The following is a 21,538-nucleotide window of genomic DNA, read 5'->3' on the forward strand; positions in this document are numbered from 1 at the left end:
TGCATCAATTATCAAATACATCTAAGCAAAAGCATCATGCATAAGACATCAGAGGAGTCATGCTTTAAGAATGAGGCTTATCTCTCTCTCTCTCTCTCTCGCTCTCTCTCTCTCTCGCTCTCTGTGGAACAGTGCCATCTGTTGGTGCTCTAGCTTGTGTATGAAACACCTGCTATTTTACCTGACAAAATTCCTCTTCTCCTCTTCCTCAGATTTCAGACCCTGTACAAAATGCGGAATTTTAATGCCTCTCTTGTCACTGTGATGAGGCCAATTCCAAATATTCAAAACAAGTGATTTTAAAAATAGAATCTTAAATTTTATGTTTAAATGAATTTTAGATTTGACCACATACAGTATTTGGATTTCAGTGCAGGTATTCACAGGATGTGCCTTGTCTATACAATAGGAATGAATCTTGCTCCTCTGCAGTGAAGCTGATTGTGGCTGATCAGATCCTAAATCAGTTGTTAAAAACCTAAAGTGGCCATTGGGCCTGGTCTTAAGGGAGCACTGACCTTCAGTGTGGGTTTGATGTAAAGTGTCTTAAAGTAAAGCCCTAAGTGATTCTCCTGAGGCTGCTGGGAAGCCAAACTGCCTCAGACCTCCTCAGACTGCAGACAGGAAGATGAATTTTATGTGTTGTCTAGATGCGGCCCACAGGGCCTGTAAGAGATGCAGTAGATAGAAGCAGTAGTTTCTTCTCTTAAAGCACTGACGCAAATCTCACCGCACTCGCTGTTTTGGGCAGACATCAATCTCCTGATTGTATTGTGCCCTGTGTTGTGTGGAATTATTGTTTTGAGGGTTGTGTGGTGTGAGCTAAGCTGGGTTGGCCAATGTGGGCTGAGCTTATGGGCCATAAAGGAGCAGGAGTATAAGAATGATCTATCATTTGAGGACTATAACCATAGTGGCTTTTAATTCATATTGACATTATGGGTCTCTATAGAGAGAAAAAGACTGAAACCAGGAAGGATTTGGGTTTTAATTTATTGTATAACATTAGTTGATGTGTGTAATTTTTGCAATAACGCTTTCGGTCCAGAGACCCTAAATAGATATTGATTGTGTGATGCTGCCTGGTATAAATAGGGTTACTTGATTTTTAATAACAACATAACCCAAAGTGTTTATTTCTCTTAAGACAGTTCAGAGCAACATTTTTTTTGTTTGTTTTTTTGTTTTTTTACTATGGCTACATTTGCAGCAGGAGACAGGGGTGGCTTGATGGTTAAGTAAGTTGCACTGTTGGACGTTCAAGCAAGGTCCTTCAACCCAAGCGCTCAGATACAATTGGGTGTCGACCTGGCAACTTGACTCTGTACTGTAAGTAACTGCCACAGACATGACCGATATATCTCCAGGGTGGGAAGTATCCATTGCCTGATGTGCCAGGTGGCATGTAGATGGACACTTTCACCTTTTACATTTACAGCATATCAGGCATTAATTAGAAAAGTGCATTATTATTTTAGAGAGATCTAGAAGAATAAACATTTAAGCTCTTAACTCTATTTTTAAAAATAAACCTTTATTTTACCACTTTAAACCAATAACCTAAATTTTGACACTACAGTCAGCCTGTATGTTGCTCTCCACCTCCAGGGTCCGGGTTCGATTCCCACCTCAGGGTCTGTGTGCATCGAGTTTGCACGTTCTCCTCGTGTTTACAGTCCAAAGTGAATGAGTGTGTGAATGTTGACCAAAAGTCCTACAACAATCATAAAATGGAAATAAATACAGTATAATGGTAATCATCATTGGCCTCCACAATCCCCAGTTGGACTACAGATTCCTAGATGGAACATTATCATAAAAATTTTAAGTTTAACTCTCAAACAAATGAATGGTATTTCAGGATTGGCTTTTACTAACAATGTTTTGTGTGATTTTATATTAGGGTTAAATTAAGTAGCTTATGCACTAAATGGTTATAACAACAAGAACCTTTAGCGCTCATCCACTTAAATGGCATGCACACGAATTAAAGAATATAACTCTTTCCAACTAAATTGTCCAGATCACATGGTAATTTCCTCATCCCTCTTAAAATGAATTCCTGGCCGCTGTCAAGACCTGATGCGTTTCTAAACTATTTTAAAACATGAATTTAACTTGCATCAGTTGCAGCAGATATATTTTTTTATTTTAACTCGTGCTTCAGCACTACAATATTGTATATGATTAAGCTGTGCTGTATCTATTGCACAATAATTCAATAGATAGTACAGATAATTTAGAATGAATTCATGACTAAGCGCTGTGAGTTTTTTACATAAGCATCTAACCCTACATCCTCTTCTTCCTGGGCTTATAAGAGACGGAATCTTTGATAACCTGTATCTCTAACCATGACGCATTCCATGGACATGCACGTCAGGTGGCTCGGTCCACACTGTGCAATAATCCAATTAAGGGCGATGTAGAAAAGAAGTGCTTTTGATGATTTTAAAAATCACATTATGCAAGTAAGGCGATCATTGTCAGTATGTACAGTAGCTACGATGTGTTTCTTTGTTTGTGTTCACACTTTCTTGCACTATAATTAGTCTTCTAACTTGTCAGTCCTGTATTTGACAGTAACAACAACCAAGCAGAAGCCCTGTTTGAGCTCAGGCCCTAGGCTCTCGCCCCACCTGCTGGAGACCCTGTCAAAAAAAAAAAAAGTTAAATCTCAGAGAATGCTTCATCCTGTCAGTTACAATCCATTAATGTGGAGCATCTGTCATCTGGTTCTCTGTGTAAGTTGTTACTATAGAAACTATGCTGCTGTAATAGAAGATTACACATGACTTTAGATTTTGAGATAGATAGACATTGCATTATTAAGCCGCAAACTCATGCAGAATCATTAATCATTCACACTATGAATGTGAAGAGCCTGGAAAAAAAAGGATGTAAAAAAGGACACTCAATACCCAGGTGCACATGCAAATCAATGCTCTCTGTACCTAGGAAAGGGTCCCTGGGACTCTTCTAAGTATGTGTGTGTGTGTGTGTGTGTGTGTGTGTGTGTGTGTGTGTGTGTGTGTGTGTGTGTGTGTGTGTGTGTTTGTGTGTGTGTGAGAGAGAGAGAGATAGAGAGAGAGAAAGAGAGATTCAGCAGCTGAAGCCTAGGGAAGCAGAGCAGAATGAAGAGTCCTATTGATTGCTCAGTCCCAGTTTTACAGCAAGCCGGTAAGTTATGGGCTCTGATGAGAGCAAGAAGGAGAGAGAAGAGCCGAGACAGAGAATATCAAAACACAATCTTTCAGTTCACATATGCACACAGTAACCATGAGTTAGCTCCACTGGATTTATAAGGCTTCAGGACACACACATGCTCACATGCGCACACACATCACTTGCTCTCCATGGATGTCACCTTAGTGTGTCACTGTGTGTCAGAAGATGTTACGCGGTATAAACTCCTTAGCTCCAGACGTGATCTTCCTGTAAAAGCTCCATTCTCCTCTCCAGGAAGTTATTTAATCTTTACTTATTTGTTACTTAAAATTTACATTTCTGTGCTGTGTATAAATATAAAAGAATCCTGGCCTCATTTTCCTTTAAACCACAAGAGCTTCAGTGTGATACAGAATTTACTCCCGTTTTTTCGCCCCTCAGGCATCAGCGTGAAAGTGCCGACAATTTACTGACAAAGGCAAGCTGTGCACATCTCCATCGAACGTTTTTGAGAGACTGACTCAAAAGAAAATTCAATCCAGCACCGCTTCGGGTAGTACTTCTCTCTCCTGATACATCTGTGCCTCCTGAGCTGTGGTTAAACTTATCAAATACTTGCTTTCACCGGTCCTATCAGACATATCATATATAGCCTCGGGCTGGAGTTTAGGTCAGCGTGTAGTTCTTATCATCTTCAGTAGGATATCAAAGGCAAGCTATTCAACAAGCAGTCCGTGCATGATGATATACTGGTGCACAGGCAACAAAATAATATTTACTGATAGACGGCCATTCACTATTATCATTCCAACCCAGTAAAGTCAGGAAAAATATTAAAAAAAAAACAGTACTACCATTCAGTATTTCTGATTCTGAAATTCATAAGGATTTTACTGTACACTTTCCGGTCACTTCCTTAGGTACACCCCTTGTAAGTACTGGGTTGCACTCACATTCGTAATTCTTCACAAAAGAGGAAGTCATGAAATTTGTATTATCGTATGAAAAAAATTTTAATGTTTGCCCGAATTATGTTCATGAACATTTCTTCTTATAAAAAAAAAAAAGGATTATTTAAAATAGTTCAGCACAATGCCACTACAGGGTTAAAGCAAATCAGTAAAACGTCTCGGGTTACTTTGCTGTAACCCTGTTCCCTGAAATGGCGGGAACGAGATGCTGTGTGAAAACGCTATGGGAATATCTTTTCATGTTGCCGGTTGTGAAGCATGTGTGTACCAAACATGCCAAATTTTGGCTTATAACCTCGGTCAGGTGACGTCATCTGATTAGACGCACCTGCAGTTATAAATAGGAGTGAGCCGGCAACATTCCTCAGATTGATTTGTCTGAACGAACATCCGGTCACGTGGGCAGTGTGGCATTGGGACGCCTTTTCAGGGAACAGGGTTACAGCAAAGTAACCCGAGACGTTCCCTTCCAAAGGCTACACTCGATGCTGCGTGAAAACGCTATGGGAACGAGAGTACCAACGTCCCCGCACTGCAAGTGTCTGGACCCCTGAATTGTGTAGCGTGTGCGCACAAGGCAGAGAGGTCTCAGAACTACGTCTGGGAAGCTGACTCGTGGACTCGTGAGCCCGGAGTGGCATAAACATCCAGACTATAAAATCTAACAAATGTGTGCAGAGAGGAAAACCCTCTGCGTCACACACTTGCTGCAGGGGAATACCTCTTGCTAGTGCAATAGATGAGGTGATCCCCTTGGTTGAATGAGCCTTGATTCCTAGAGGCGAAGTGAGCCTACGTGCCTCATAGGAGAGGGCAATAGCATCTCTCACCCAGTGTAGTGGCGGCTGCTCCCGGTTGCGGCCCCAAAACATGTAAAAGCTGCTCTGACTTACGCCACTGGCTGATGCAGTGGATGTAAATCTGAAGAGCATGAACTGGACAGTAAGTGAAGTCTCTCCTGCTCCGAAGCTGTAAAGGCGGAGGACAGAAGGCTTCAAAAATAATAGGGTGAATGTTGTTAATGGAACTTTCAGAAGATAGTTGAGTGAGGATGCAAAATGGCCCTGACTAGCCCAGGGGCAAGTCTAGGCAGGATGGGGAGACTGACAGATCTTTGGAACAGAACTCTCCATTAAGCCCTTCAAGAGTGTGCTTCTCACCCAAACATACAAAGCAGAAAGTGTGCATGTCGCCCTCCGAAAGGAAATTATCGCACGGAGGGGGACATCTAGCTCTAAACTCCGCCATTATTGTCTGGTGAGTTTTATAAGCTTTAAATTCTGCTGTTTTCTGCACACACGCGCACAATGTGGTGAAGAAAAAGATCTGCTCACTCCTATTTATAACCTGCAGGTGCGTCTAATCAGATGACGTCACCTGACCGAGGTTATAAGCCAAAATTTTGCGTGTTTGGTACACACATGCTTCACAACCGGCAACATGAAAAGATATTCCCATAGCGTTTTCACGCAGCATCGAGTGTAGCCTTTGAAAGGGAACTTTGGGTGACATGGTTTATGAAATTGTCTCATCCTCCCTACTCCCCCGACCACACACCCAGGGACTTCTTTCTCTTCCATAACTATTCCACCAGCTCATCCATCATTTGGAGAAGTGTGTCGCCTTAGATGGAATAGAGAAGAACTAAGCTCACAACCATGTTGGCATGATAACATCACGCAATTGATGCAGATTTGTTCTTTGCACATCCATGATGTGAATTTCTTGTTCCACTACATTCTAAAGATGCTCTATTGCAATGAACTCATTGTCATGTTCAAGAAACCAGTTTGAGATGATTTTAACTTTGTGACATGGTGCGTTATTTTGTGATCATAAAGGGAGGGACAGATTCAGCAACAATCCTCAGTAGGCTGTGCCATTTAAACCATGCTCAATTGGTACTAAGGGGCCCAAAGTAGCGGGCCCAAAGTGTGAGTAGAAAATTTTCCCCACATCATTACACACAGCCTGAACCACTGATACAAGGCAGAATGTATCCATGCTTTCATGTTGTTTACACCGTCTGGCCGTACAATCCAAAAACTGGAGCAGAAATTAAGACTCATTAGACCAAGCAACAATTTTGGTGAGTCCATGTGAATTGTAGACTCTGTTTCCAGTTCTTTGCTGACTGGAGCAGCTCCTTGTGTGGTCTTTTGTCCATCTGCTTTAATGTTTGACATGTTGTGTGTTCGAAAATGCTCTTTAGTTGTAATGAGATGTTATTTAAATTACTTTTGCCTTTCTATCAGCTCAAACCAGTCTTGCCATTCTCCTCTGACTTCCGGTATCAACAAGTCATTCGCAGCCAGGGGACTGTCTCTCACTGGACATTTTCTCTTTTTCAGATCATTCTCTGTAAACCCTAGTTATGATTGTATGTGAAAATCCCTGTTGTTCAGCAGTTTTGGAAATACTCAGACCAGCCTGTCTGGCACTAACAACCATTCCATGTTCAAAGTCATTTAAATCACATTTCCTTCACATCCACATTTTATTTGTCACATGACTGTGTTATGTGAAAAATAAAAATTTAAATTTTCATTTTAATTTCTGCTGCTCGGTTTGAACTTGACCAAATCTACATGCCTAAATGCATTAAACCATGTGTTTGGCTTATTAGATATTCGCATCAATGTGCAGTTGAATCTAGTTAAAATGACTTGTAAGTGTATTATAAATCTACAGTACTTTTCAATATACCTTATTGCCTCTTTACTTACAGTAATTCGGAGAATGGATGAATTCTAGGAGAAATTTTAGACAATGTTTTTATATGCAGCATTTCATATTATTTATGGTTCATAGGCATAAATACATCAGTTTTAATTATAGCATCATATAGCTTAAGGCATTCTTGGTATGTTTATACAGTAGTGCTTTAAGTGCCTCACTGATTAAAGCGATATATAAAAAAGTAGTATACCCTTCTAGAACTCTGTGAGCACACACAGCATATCAGCAACGTGCAGCATATAATGCATTTGCAAAAACCATCAATGACATTGTATCCAAAAACATATACTTAAATATGGAGTTGGTGCCCCTTCTGCAGTTATAACAGCTTCCACTCTTCTTGGAAGGCTGTGCACAAGATTTGGAGTGTTTCTGTGGGAACTCATTCTGTAGAGCATTTATGTTGGACGAGAAGGCCTGGCTTGCAATCTCTGTTCCAGTTCATCCCAAAGGTGCTCAATGGGGTTGAGGTCAGGGCTCTGTGTTTGGGCCAGTCAAGTTCTTCCACACTGAACTCATAACACTTTAGTTCTTGTTTTGTGTACAGCCATGTTGGAATAGTAAAGGGACTTCACTGGGGATAAGGGGCTTAATTGAAAAGCCTGAATTCAATACAATAATTAACAGTTTGGCCAAATACTTTTGGTGTTCTGTAAGGAAAAAGCAGGTTATGGCACAGGACACTAACGACAAGTCACTTAAAAGGCATTGCGTTTTTAGGCTTACAATCCACCAATCAAACTTCACCAACAAACATCAACATATTCAAATAATTTCCTGGTAGCTGTGTGTGGGGATAGTGTGTACAGGCTTATTTGTCTTGGCAGATTGATTTTTGAACCAGCAATGCACTACACTGATAATGTGTCCCCTACAGTGTTGATATTTTTGGAGGAGTTTTTGAGATTTTTTTTATGATGGTTGGTGTGTACTGGTGCAGGTTGGATGAGTACTCTTGTGATTTCAGAGGCACGACCAATTTCAGTTCAATCACCACAGACATCACACTGATGCCTTTTCTTCTCCACATTACATCTGGAGTGGTTCCTTTTTTCAGAACTCATTTAGAAATGATTTTCTTCCATCCTCCTACTTCTAATCCAAAATATAAGATCTAAGATCTCTGAATCGCAGCATGTCATCAAGGTCACAGAATCCTCAGCTACACAGCATGATAGCACTGTTTCCGTGGTGATTAGCGACTGCAGCCGTGCAGCTTTGCTCGGTGACAGCTGCGCTTTTATTAGCATGGAGACAAATAATTAGCTCGTTATGATCTTTAGCAATTATAGATTTAAGTGGAAAGAAAATCTGGCCTGTCCAGGGGCGTGAGGTGAAATACTGTAATGCACACAGACATATGAATTAACGTGGCATGTTTTATTCCGAGACAGGGGCGGGGTTGGGGTTTGTGAGGTGAGATCTTATCACTGCCTGTTTTTCTATGCACCCCATCGTGTTCTTTTCCCCAGGGGAGTTGAATAAATCTCACACAACAGCTGGAGGAAATTAACTAAATTAGCCGTAATGAAATTCCCCCTGGAGTGGAGGTATGTGGGTCTGTCAGGTGCAAAAGAGGAGAATCTATCAACGGGCTTCTTAATTGGCACAAGGAGTAGATCAGGACTTACGACCATCTTGTAGCACACTTTCTGAAGAGCTGTTTTGAAAGTTTTTGACAGTTTACAGTGTGTTCCTGTACAAGACACAGAGAAAAAAATGAAAAGAGAGACGGGGAGAAGGAAAGGGGGGGGGGGGGGGGGGGGGGGGCTCTTCAGGTAATTAAAATCTACCTCAGTGGAATGTGATCACCTGTCATTGTCTCCTGGTTCTATTTCAGTACAATTATGCTCATGAACCACAGAAGACAAAATGAATCCTACTTTTCAATGAAAATTTGACATGAACAGAATCGTGAGACTCATCCCCTTGTACAGTCAGCGTGCTATGTAAAGGCTTTACAAAACTCAGCACTCTCCAGGTATCTCCAATACAAATGATTGACACTTTAATTACCCAACAATGATGTTCGATTATTTAATATTTAATCTCATGACCTATATTTTAAAAGGTTAATGAAATTTAAATGTAAGACAAGCTTACAAAAGGAGAGCTATTCTCATAAAAAAACACACATTTATAGTCACTGTTCATGACCTGATATCAGCACGTCTGATATGTCTGTGTGTCCTTGGACCACAATCCTGAAGCTTACACATTGGGGAGCACATAAGCGTTTTAATAAAAACATATTGTTATTATTATTATTATTATTATATTTTTATATTATCGTATATTTATAAGATTCCAGTTCTTTTTTACATTCTAGAACAATACTGTTTAGAGTTTTTTAAAACTATGACATACTGTAACACATACAGTATTATTTAAACACTAACATTCAGTTGTTATTTTAGGACACAGAGGTCAGCCTTTCTGGAATTGTTCCTGCAAGAACAGTATTGTGTCAAGTATATTTGCAAAACGCACAGTACTGTATCAAGCCTTATGATAAAACTGTCTCTCATGAAGACCTCCCCAGGAAAGCAAGACCAAAACATACCTCTGCTGCAGAGAAGTTCATTTAGAGTCACCAGCCTCAGAAATCACCAATTAACAACCCGCACCTCAGATTAGAGCCGTTATGAAGCTTTACAGAGCAGAAGTAGCAGATACATCTCAATATCTGAGATCTACTGTTTATTTTTGATCCATTCAGCATTATTTTACAGTGTAGAAAGAACTCATGGAATAGAAAAATCAGGACAAAACATGAAAATGTGTGTCCATATATACCTATATACACACCTAGTATGGCCAAAAAAAAAATGTCACAGATGCCAAGATTTCATTCAATCACCTTTACAGTAGCTTTTACTACACTGATGCAATAACCTGGTCAATTAGTACATTCAGGTTGTCAGCTGGCATTTTATCTCATTGTACCTGAGCATCCAATGAAGAAAGTGGACTCCATAGTACCTTAAACAATGTCCTGTAATACTGAACTTTCAGCCTCCGAACACACAGTATGACTGCAGATCAATCCCTGCTATCTGATATCACTCATATGAGGATGGGTTCACTGTTTGGGAATTTGTTATTGCCACCATTGCCCTTGGCTTGCTTATCAGGGAAAATCCAATAATTTTATTTCATACATATTACCTCATACATTTCAAACTTATTTTCCTAATTTTCTTTAAATCATGCAAAGTTGCTTTGTTACCACGGTTAAAAGTGTTACATAAATAAAAATGATCAAATAAAATAAAAAATAACAACAAAAATAAAATAGCAACTGAAGCAACCCCATATCATAACACTTCCACTAGAGGCTTGTACAGTGGGCACTATGCCTGAAGGTTTTATCGTTCCATGCGCCTCCCTTCGTACCCTGACACAATCATCATTTTGGAATAGTGTCAATGTGAACTCATTAAACCACATGACCTTTTTCCATTGACCTTTTTTATTCTTTATTCTCTCTACAACATTCAAATCTTTTTTCTGATGAGTCAGTCTTTCTGGTTGTAAGAAAGTTGCCAATCTTTCTGGTGTATCATTTTCAGTTTGAATTCTGTGCCTGGCTTCACTGGTTCATTCTGACAACCTTTACAGGATGCGTAAAAAAACGTACAACTGAGTGTTTCCGTGTCAAACCCTTGTTTATCAAGTTTACCATCAAAGTACAAAGTTTTCTCAGTATGCCGGAAGCAATTACTGGACTTCCTGCCTGTCAAATGTTTTACTGCAGTTAAAAGTCTCATTACTGTACAGTGCATGAAGTCTTCTGTAAACGTTTATTCACCACAAATAACCTCACAAGTCCCCATTTGACCTGAACGTCCCTTCTATCCATCCATCTATCGTCCAAGTTTGTTTTGTGAGTACATTATTATTGTTTGCTTTTTGGAATTTTATTGACAATTGACAATTTTATTGTAAAATTATTTTTTCCAATTTAATTTTATTTCTCATTCTAATTAGTTGTTTTATTGAAGCTCTGCCTAAGAGTTTGCTGTTTCTGACATTCATCTTGATTTTGACCTTTCCTTTGTGTGTCTTAAATGAAGAGTCTTGTACCAAATCTAAAAATGATATAAATGATTAAAAAATAATTGACTTATTTCTATTTTTTAACTCTAAAACCAGATTAAAGCCAAATAGAATACCTAAAGACTTTAATATACAAATCAAAATAGTTAGATCTATACTGTAAGCAATCAACTGTAAAACATTATATAGTGCGCCTTTTCAGTTCAGTCCAGATTTCTTGTTTGCATCACATGACCTGGACCAATCTAGCATGCAGTCATTAACAATCCATTCCTGGGTTAAGCTGTCCTTTAAGCTTTAGAGCCTCAGCAGCGCTTGGCATATGCTGTCATTGCACAGCCTGCCGAATTTACAACAGATTGTTATCACTTTTCCTCCAGATGTTGTTACGTATGGTTAGCAGACTGAAGTGTGAGGCATATGGGAATCTTTCAGTCAGCTCCGACTGTGAAGGAGTGGCAGGACAGGGAATTCCAAAGAATGTCTGAAATCCAGGTACTGCTCATTTTTAAGGTAGAAAAAATAAAGACATGATCTGGTGGGGTTTTTTTATGTGGACATCTACATGATGATGATGTGACATTTGGGCTGAATCAGACCTTTACTGCATGTACTCTTCACATCATATTTATATCCTTATTTAACAGAAGAAGCTTGGAGAGAAAGAAAAAGAGAGAGAGAGAGAGAGATACAGTACATCCCTGTCTAGGCAGTCTGGTGGCTCAGGGGAGCCGATTAATTAGCCAAGATGTGCTGAAAGGTCTTCCATAACTGGATGGGCTGTGACAGCACCGCAGGCCTACAGATCAATCCATCATGATCTCCTGCCTGCTTGGGAATGAGAAGAGATTGCTCTGGGAACTGAAGTGCATGCGTGCGTGCGTGTGTGTGTCAAACACTGACTTTAACTTTAGCTGCTGTAGATTGAGCGCAGGGACATATTTCACCTTCCAACAGTGAGTGTTGAATTCAGAAAAGAAAGTGATGTTCAACAGAGCACTAAGATTATCCTTTAAGAGGTAGTATGGATTCTGTACTGCAGATACTGATCACTTCTGTATCGACTCACAGGGTAACAAGATCAGTGGGCTTTTCCATTAGCTGTTTCTAATCTACACTGCAATACAAACACTTGACATTCTAATAAAATTAACTATCCGCACCTAAGTACAGTATCCTCCAGGTTCACTTAAAGTTTAACCTTTTTTGTTTTTCTTTAACAATTTCTTCATCTTCAGTAATCACATTACCCTGATCAGGGTCACAATTGACGTCAAGTCTGGAGCACTTACTGGAGTTTAACAGAGAACACACTTATCACAAGTCAATGACAGGCACCACACACACATTAACACATTAGGATAATTAAGAATATATTGGGCATGTTTTTGGTATAGGAAAAGAAAACAAGAAAACCAAGAGGAAACAGCTGTATGAAAAATAAATAAACAAATAGAAATCTCTGCTGAGATAGAGCTCCGGGCTTACAATCTAACCAGGGGCCTGTAGCTGTGAGGCAGTAAATTTTTTTCAGGTGAAATCATGTATTTTTACAAAAAATACTGTAAAAGATCATTATGTTTAGACCCAGTGCAGACCAAAAAACTCTTTCCTTTCAGCACACATTTCAATATATTTGTGTGTGTGAGTGTGTTTTCCATATTTATTTATTGAAAAAAAAAAAGTCAAAGTGCCAGGTTGCCTTGTGTACATGCTGATGTCCTATTGAACATTTTATTTTTATTTTACATTGCTGTGACTAATGCTTTCAGAGACCAACATATGGCGTCCTGTCCCAAATCACCCAAGCATATCTGATCCTGTCACAAGGACACAACACAGTGTTTTACACTTCAGTGCTCATGTTCAAGCATTTTGTTTGGTCAAATCCTAGTTTGTTAAAAATGATATGCCTTTTGGCTGAAATACTAAAATTTTAATTTGAAGGTGTATCCTGTGCCGCTTTAGATTCAGTTTGTGGGCTCACTCTGCCCTCTTCTGGTATGACACTTCACTCTCTCTTTCATTTTTATTTCTTTTTTTTTTAATTTAATCACTTTGACACTTTTTTTAATCCAAGTAAATATATATATATATTTTAAGCAGAAAACCAGAATCCATAATTGTGTGCGCAATGTAACAATAAAAACAAAGGCCTAGAACAGTTTCTAAAATTTAAATATACTCAAATAAATAGCCTGTTTCATAATATGAATATGGTTGTAGAAAACAACACAGAAAAGCTAATCAATTGAAGAAAACAATGTAAAGCTATTCCCCATCAGATTTTGGATTTAGCAATGAGTTCAACTCAGAAGGCAATAAGGGAATACAGTCCAAGGGAGTATTGTACAAAAATAGCATGTGTAAAAATTTGTATGTGTGTGAGTGTATGTGTGTAAAAGCCTACAGGCCACTGTCTCTGCTCACTGTCCCTCTTGGATGAGACCTGTCAGGTCCACAGAGCCGTGCTGCCTCTTTCTACTTTCCGTAAAACATCTCGAGGAGAAGTTCTTCCATGTTAACTGTGCCAATGACGGGTCTGAAGAAGAGCCCTGCTACAACATTGGCATTGATGGATCGTAGCATTGAGAGGGCAATGAAGAGTTTGTCAAACCTCGTGGTGTCTCCTCTGTGAATCAGTTTGACATGTTCATTAAGAGCCTGGTGCGCTTCGCTCTGCAGAGCCTGGATGTAGTGCTGACACTGCAGTCCGGCAATGTCTGTGAAAACAGGGCACAGAGAGAGAGAGAGAGAGAGAGAGAGAGAGTTAGTAGAACATATCCAAGTACTATATACTTTTCTTGGATATCTGGTAAGAATGAGAATAAGAATGAAAACAAGAAAAAGAAAATATCAAAGTAAAGAAGAAAAGGGCATTCAATAATTTGTATGCTCTGTTATTATTATTATTGATACTTATTATTAATGATGATAATTATAATCGTCATTATCGTCTATACCACTTTGTCCTGTATACAGGGTTGTGGGGGGCCTTGAGCCTCTCTCAGAAGACCTTCGGTACGAGGCGGGGTACACCTCAGATGTGACAAGGTGCCAATATTTCGTAGAATAATTTAGGAATGCAAATTAGACTAATCTGCATATCTTTGGACTGTGGGAGGAAACCTACCATGCACACAACATGCACAAACAAAGTCCATGCACACGGACCCTGTGGTGGGAATCGAGCCCAGAACCTGGAGGTACAAGGTGATAGTGCTAACCACTAAGCCCCCATGATGATCACAATGCTCACCTGGGTTAAACAGAATGGCTCCTTTTAAGTAGGCGTACTCCTTGGTGCTGATGTCCAGGTCCCAGCACTTGCTGAGGAACGCTTTGATGCCCTGCGCCTCGACCAGCGCCACTCCTCCTCCTCCTCCTCCTCCGCCGCCGCCGTTATTGACGTGAGCGGTGTGGTCGCGCGGGCTAGCGGTGCGCTCGTGCGCGCCGGTGAGGAGGCGCTGCAGCATGCTGGGCTCGGCGCTCTCGCGCGTCTCGAAGTCCAGCCCGTCCTGCGCCATGCCGAGCACGAGCAGCGGCGCCCAGCCACTCCGCACCAGGGCGCGCTGATCGCAGGCGGGCAGCTCACCGAAACACGGCACGCTCTTGACGAAGCGCAGCGTCTTGGCGAGCACAGCCGAGGCCGCGCTGCATGTCGCGTGCGGAGAGCGCAGCGCCACCGGCCTCGCCACGCCGCACGCGCACGTGGCGAACCTGGCACCGCGAGGCGCTCGCGCCGACGCGCACGGCGCGCTTTCCTTCTTGAGCAGGCTGTAGAGGATGCTCGGGCTGTGCCGCTCGCCGCCGCACTCGCAGCTCTCCGGGTGAGCCATGACCGCTGCGCGTCCTGCCTGGAACAGGTGCCTCGTCTTCTTCTGCTCGCTCACATGCATCGCCGCCGTCTGTGCGTCCCGCCTCCACCACACAGACTAGTTAAAGAGTTTTTAAACCGCGCTCCCGACGACGCCACCCACTCTGACGCACGCGCTTCCCATAACACTGGGGGCAGGACTCCCACCATCATCATCATATTTTCCTTGGTATGTTGTTTTCTAGAATAATGTTTAGTGTTACTTTAATAGTTTTATATAAATAACTATGGGGCATTTTGTCTTTGTGTTGAGTGCAGAGGATTTTTTTATATAAAAACAAAGGTTTTGTCTGTACATTGGCTGTACATTGGTCATTGGTACAAAACTTGTTTTATCAATTATATACGTTTCATACGTTGGAGGACCCGAAACCAGTCCCTGGAAATTTTCTGTCGGTATGTCTAGCAAAATTTTGTCACAGCATCACACAAAACTGGTTGGATAGAATTAAATTCAACTTTGCCAATTTTTAGGTATTTGCATGAAGTTAAACTTGCGCTAAATAGAATGAAATGTTAAGTAGAGTTGAATTTATGAGCAGTTTTGTGCAAGGTTATAAACCAGAAGTTGTGACAGCGTACTGCGCATGCGCACACTTTTGGGCAAGTCTTAAATCGACCTCTGGACAGAATTTAATGAAACGTTTGCAGTACTTAGATTTCTGTCTGAAGTTTAACCTGCGCCCTAAGTGAAATTAAAATGCTGAGTAAAAGGCATGGTATTGTCAGATTTAATAATCTACCTTTTATAATAATCAAATAAACTACTTGCTCAATGTAAACACACACCTTCACCAATGGATATTAATTAGAAAAGCTAAACTGATTATTTTTACTGGGATTAGTTCATATTTTTACCGCTAAAATAACATCGCTGAAGTGGTATAAGTGAGTTTTAAAACGCTGGAATAGTTTTAAGACAAAACTTCATCTTCATCTGATCTACTTTTTCAATTTCTCATGTAATTCACTCTCTGATTACTCAACACTGAGTGTATTTGTTTGATGAAGAAAGAAGTACAACTTGGAGTAAACAAGGTGTAATATACTTATTAATACAAAAAAAATTTTTTGTATGGTTAAGTTAGGCAGAGAGTTCTGCCATACAGAAAGACAGACATGTATGGGCTTCAACCTGAAATAATAACATCACTGTTTACATTAAAGCTCAGCTCGGCTTTACCCTTAAACTCTTTCTGCAAACTCAAAGACATCCTTCAGCTAGAAGACTATAAACATAACCTCACTGCCAAAATAACCCGTCACTATATTATATTTAGTCAAATTCCAGTTCTAATCAAGCGATATTGGTGGGTTGGATAGTGGATAAGCAAAAGAAATCCAGACACTTCAAACTGAGTTGTAGGTGTACTCGGGTAGCACTCACCTCACCAATCACACCTTTATTCTCCACAGCTTTTCAATCCACTTAAATTATCGTTGTGCATATACACCACTCAGTCCCTCTCAAGAGAGGCAGACAGAGAAAAAAGAGGGAGAAGTACTCACACCCTGCTTTGCTCTTAATTTACAGCCTACTTTGCTTTTGTCCTGAGCAATGAAGTAATTACAGGATTGTGAACTCATTAAGTCAGGTTTGTGTTTAAGTGCATGACTGATCATGTTTTGTGATACGGATAAAACAGTTGCTGAGAAACTATTACTGTAATTGTTTAAAAATTGTGTTTTTGTTCATTTGACAAGACATTGTCAGAAGCAGTTGTTTTTGACAAGAAAATTGTTGTTAATCCTCCGGGGAAATACTCATCATTTCTCTTACATGGATGTGTGTATTTGTTCCATAATTATGTATGTACTTATTGTGTATACAGTAAAAGAACAAAGAGACTAACAAAACAAAATTATCAGAAAAAAGCCCAGGGTCAAATGTATTGTGCTACTGTTTGAGAGACAGACAAATTCATATCAAGGTAACTCTGTTGGATCTTAAAAGGATGAATAACAAGTCTGAATGAGAACAGTCACCGAGCATTAGAATATCGTGAGATAAATGTGAACTTGGACAATTGATTTATTTGAAAGAGATCCCCCCCTTTTTTACCATTTATATCAAGGCCAGTGTCAAGTAAACAGTCTTCACAGCCTTCTTTATCCCCTCCCCTTCCAAGCACTCTCTCTCTCTCCCCCTCTCTCTCTCACACACACACACACACACACACACACACACAGTGTTTTGTATCCAACTGAGCTTCTGTTCAAGGTCTTCAAGTCTGACAGACAAGCATCTCTGGAAAATTAGAATTTTGCCTTTGATTATGGCTCTCAATGGCATTCTGTAAAACTGTGTGCATTCTTTTCTGGGTCATGTTCTCTTGAAGGCTCATGCTGTCTTCTCCCTGCTGCCTCTGTAATTGTACTTAAATTGGAATTGACCTAACAACAGTCAGACATAAAGGTATAGTGTGCTAATTTAAGGATGTTTTCTAGAATCTAGGGCCCTGTGCATAAGTGTACTTATATTTTTGAAAACAGGATGTAAATGTATACTGTGTTGTTTACTGAATTTCTATTCTGAATTCTCATTTTCATGAGGTTCTTCTTTTTTTTTTTTTTTTTTTCAAATATAAAATGGGTATGGGTCAATGAGATTATTTTGGTTTGTGAAAACAATGGGCTACTTTCACCTATCTCATATGGTGAATTTCATTTAATTAAATTAAATGAAATAAAATTTTATTTATATAGCACTTTTAACAATGCTCATTGTCTCAAAGCAGCTTCATAAAATAAAATTTATGGAAGTGTGTATGAGGGGAAAAAATGTGTTTAGTTAGTAATAAAATTGTCCCTGATAAGGAAGCCACAGGTGTCGGCGACGGTGGCAAGGAAAAACTCCCTGAGATGGCAATAGGAAGAAAACTTGAAAGGAACCAGACTCTACAGGAAACCCATCCCCATAGGCCAAATTAAAGAGATGTGTCTTAAGTCTACTTTTAAACTGGTATGCTGTGTCTGAGCCCGAACCCTGTCTGGAAGGTTATTCCAAAGCTTAGAAGCTAAATATGAGAACGCTCTACCCCCTTTTGTAGATTTTAAAATTCTGGGAACTACCAGAAGTCCGGAGTTTTGCAATCTTAAGGAACATGAAGATTGTAATGAGTCAGAAGACCGGCTAGATATATGGGAGCTAGACCAATTAGAGCCTTGTACTTAAGTAATGCCAGTTTGCTTTTATTTCTAAACTTAACAGGTTGCCAGTGCAGGGATGATAGTGTTGGGGTTATATGATCATATTTTCATGATTTAGTGAGAACCCTGGCGTCTGCATTTTGAACTAACTGTAGCTTGTTTATTAAGGATTACAATAAGTAATATCTTGGTCTTATCTGAATTTAGTAGGAGAAAATTATCGGTCATCCAATATTTTATATCTTGGACATACACAGTTGATTTAGACAACTTGGGTATTTCATCTGGTTTTGTTGAGATGTATAGCTGGGTATCATCAGTATAACAATAGAAACTAATCCCATGTCTTTTAATGATTTTACCCAAGGGAAGCATGTATATGGAGAACAGCAGAGGTCCTAATACTGACCATTGTGGGACCCCATATTTTGCTGGCATTACACTAATCTATGATAATATTATGATCTAGAATGTCAAATGAGGCATTAATATCAAGGAAGACGAGTATTGAGATACAGGTCCGAAGATAAAAACAAATCATTCGTGATTCGTGAAGTGCAGTTTCTGTACAATGATGGGGTCTGAAACTTGACTGAAATTATGCGAGGATATAATTTTTCTGTAAGAAGGCGCATATTTGAGCTGACACCACCTTTTCTAATATTTTTATATAAACAAAAAATTTGAAATTGGTCTGTAATTTGTTATTTTATTCGGGTCTAAATTATCTTTTCTAAGAAAAGGCTTAATAACTGCCAGTTATATAATAAGATAATAACAACTGCCCAGATTTAGGGACGTGACCTAAATATAGTGAGGAATTAATAATGTTCTGAAGCGGCTCTCCAGCTGTATGTATCACTTCTTTTAGAAATCTAGTTGGAATTGGATCTAACAAGAACGTTGTTGATTTAGCCATGATAATAAGTTCATACAGCTCTTCCTGTCCTATACCTATAAAGCATTAAATGTGACGCTTTAGCCTGGATTGGAACACAAGTTGCTGTAAGAAGTTAAACATCCATTATTTTTTTCCTGATACTATCGATTTTTTCATTAAAGAAATTCATAAAGTCTTCACTACTAACCTATGATGGAGTACTCTCTGCAGATATTTTAGGTTTTGTTAGTCTAGCCACTGTGCTAAATAAGAACCTGGGATTATTTTGGTTTCTTGCTATCAGTCGACTTAGATGCTCGGTCCTAGCAGCTTTTCATACTTTCACCTTTTTTAATCTGATGAGAGCAACAGTGTCTAATGTGCTGGTAAAAACAGTGCCTATGCTGTTAGTTAATTTATCTATATTGTCTGCATTTAGGGGTCTAGAAATGTGTTGGGAAAGAACCGGCAGATTACTTGTAAATCTGTCTTTGGTGGTCGGATTAATGTTTCTACTAAATCGATAACATGGGGAGACACGGCTAATCTGTTCTACAAGTAGAGTATATACTAAAAGATGATGATCTGTGATATCACTTTGAGGTAGAATCTCTATATTAGTGACATCTATACCATGGGATATAATCAAATCTAGCATATGATTAAAACTATGAGTTGGTCTATTCATGTTTTGTTTACCCACACGGAAAAAACCTATACAGTATAAAGATGTGACATATATAAAATTGGCCGTTTTCCTATATTATATGTACATATATGCGTACATATATACGTGCATATATGTACCTATATAGGTACATGTATGCACGTTTACATGTACGCATTACTAAAATCTAGGTAAACATATAGGTGCATATATGCACACATATATACATGCATACATGTACCTATGTGCATATATGCACCTATATGTTTACCTAGAAATTGGTAAAATTATTCAAATCCATAGCTGCTAGACAACATAAATAAAACCTCAAAATGTAGAAATTTTATAATTTTATTTTCTTAAGAACAATCAAATAGAAAAAGAACAAAAATATAGTACAAGAACAAAAATAAGACAAAAAACTGAACAGGAAAAAAAATATATATATATTGAGGACCTTCTCAGCTCTGTGAGCTTTAAATTGATAGATGTGCCTATCTGCCCTCGGGTGGCTGCTAGCCACTTCTTCAATGTAGCATCTAGAGAAGACAAAAATAATAAGACAGTATAATAGTAATAAATGATTATTTATTAAAACTTCAGACAACAACAATTAGTGCCACGAGGTTATTTGCAACACTATATATTCTACAAAATAGAGGACTACACACCTTACAGCGCAAGACTCCAAGAATGTGACTTTAGAAGAGGAAAGGTAGGATTAAGAAGTGAGCAAGCGATGAATTAGTATATAGGTCCCAAGCAGATACAATAACAATAATGGGTGCCCTACCTTATGCAGTCTCTGATGCCTAATAAACGCGACCAGCTGCTCCCCATCCCCTCTGGTTGGCTTCCCACCTTAAAGTTATATTTAAAAATGATTATTAAAGGGGGTAAAACGAAGGTGAAGAAAGCAAGAGTTTTTTTATATACACATCACGTTTTCTTGAGGTTCAAGAAAATACAAAAATGGCAAGTAAAAAAGCGATGGCCCGCACACAAACATAATTTATTCCACAGAATATGACTGACTTGTTTTTTTTTTTTTTTTTTTTTAAGGACAGAAGAGATTAGGAACATGTTTTGTACTATTTAGGTTGCAGCAAAGTCTCCAAGTCCCCAGAAGGTGCCCAGCAGCAGATTCCGCACCATGGCAGTAGCAGAGGTTGCAAGGCGGGCTGCTCTCCACGCTTCTGCCTGGCAAAACACCCCAGAGCCCTTTCAATCTGAAAAATAATTTCACATCACAATATTAATTTATTGGCAACTTTTAAAAACTTTTTCATGTTTCATACTGATTCTTGCTTAGCTTCCCAATAGTTAATAGGATATCATGTTTGTGATACATAAGGCAGCATGTTAGCATGATTTACCTAAACTATGTAAATGGCAAGCCAATGTGTCACACAAGCTGACAAGAGCTAGCTGAAGTGAGAAAAATATTTACTAATATTAGTTTAATATTATCAAAATAAGAGTTATATAAGACTTAATAACTTACCCAGTGTGTTCTCTGTTGAATCTATTCTCTCTTCAAAATGCTCCCGTTCGTCGTCATGGCCATACAGTCTTCTTCTGAGGTAAATGTAAACTCCTCCCACTGTCCAGAACATTCTGAAGAGTTTCCTTGGATGTGTAGTAGCGCGTGTCATCTTCCAAACGTGCAGAAAACTAAATCTGTGTAAACTCAAGCCTGTCTTTGTGTGTGTGTTTTTCATGCCGGTGTCCGGGGGCGTGGCCTAATATGTAAATTACCAGGACTGATTTCCGTGTGATTGGCGCGTGGGCGTGTCCTGCCTCCGGTCATTAGCAGATAATGAAGTGCGACAGAAATTCTAAAATTTGTATAACTATACTCAAATTCCATAACATGCCAATTACATGTGATACCAATTTCATGTGTTCGCACATAAGTTTTTTGCATTTTTTTAGTTAGTTCTTAGTTATTGCCTTGATAATAGAAAATATGAGCGCATCATGTATGACAGTTGCCAAAGTGAGATATGAGCTAAAATGACCAGATC

The 21,538-nt window shown here is 39.3% G+C and overlaps 1 protein-coding gene across 1 annotated transcript; it reads right to left on the minus strand.

Moving 5' to 3' along the window:
* Positions 1–12,640: 12,640 nt before the first annotated feature.
* On the minus strand, positions 12,641–14,880 carry nr0b1 (nuclear receptor subfamily 0, group B, member 1). Its single transcript, XM_053492606.1, has 2 exons — positions 14,197–14,880; positions 12,641–13,660 (listed from the first exon to the last, which is right to left on the minus strand). Exons 1-2 carry the CDS (start codon positions 14,834–14,836, stop codon positions 13,419–13,421), a joined length of 882 nt encoding a protein of 293 aa, XP_053348581.1. The 5' UTR covers positions 14,837–14,880; the 3' UTR covers positions 12,641–13,418.
* Between the last annotated feature and the right edge of the window lie 6,658 nt (positions 14,881–21,538).

The sequence above is a fragment of the Clarias gariepinus genome, chromosome 3 (genome assembly GCF_024256425.1).
Source record: "Clarias gariepinus isolate MV-2021 ecotype Netherlands chromosome 3, CGAR_prim_01v2, whole genome shotgun sequence".
In the NCBI taxonomy this organism is placed as follows: domain Eukaryota; kingdom Metazoa; phylum Chordata; class Actinopteri; order Siluriformes; family Clariidae; genus Clarias; species Clarias gariepinus.

Coding starts and splice junctions, on each gene's coding strand:
- nr0b1 (XM_053492606.1), bottom strand. CDS start 14,836: ATGCATGTGAGCGAGCAGAAGAAGACGAGGCACCTGTTCCAGGCAGGA. Junction 13,661..14,196: donor AGCCATTCTGTTTAACCCAG/GTGAGCATTGTG, acceptor CTGTTTTCACAG/ACATTGCCGGACTGCAGTGT.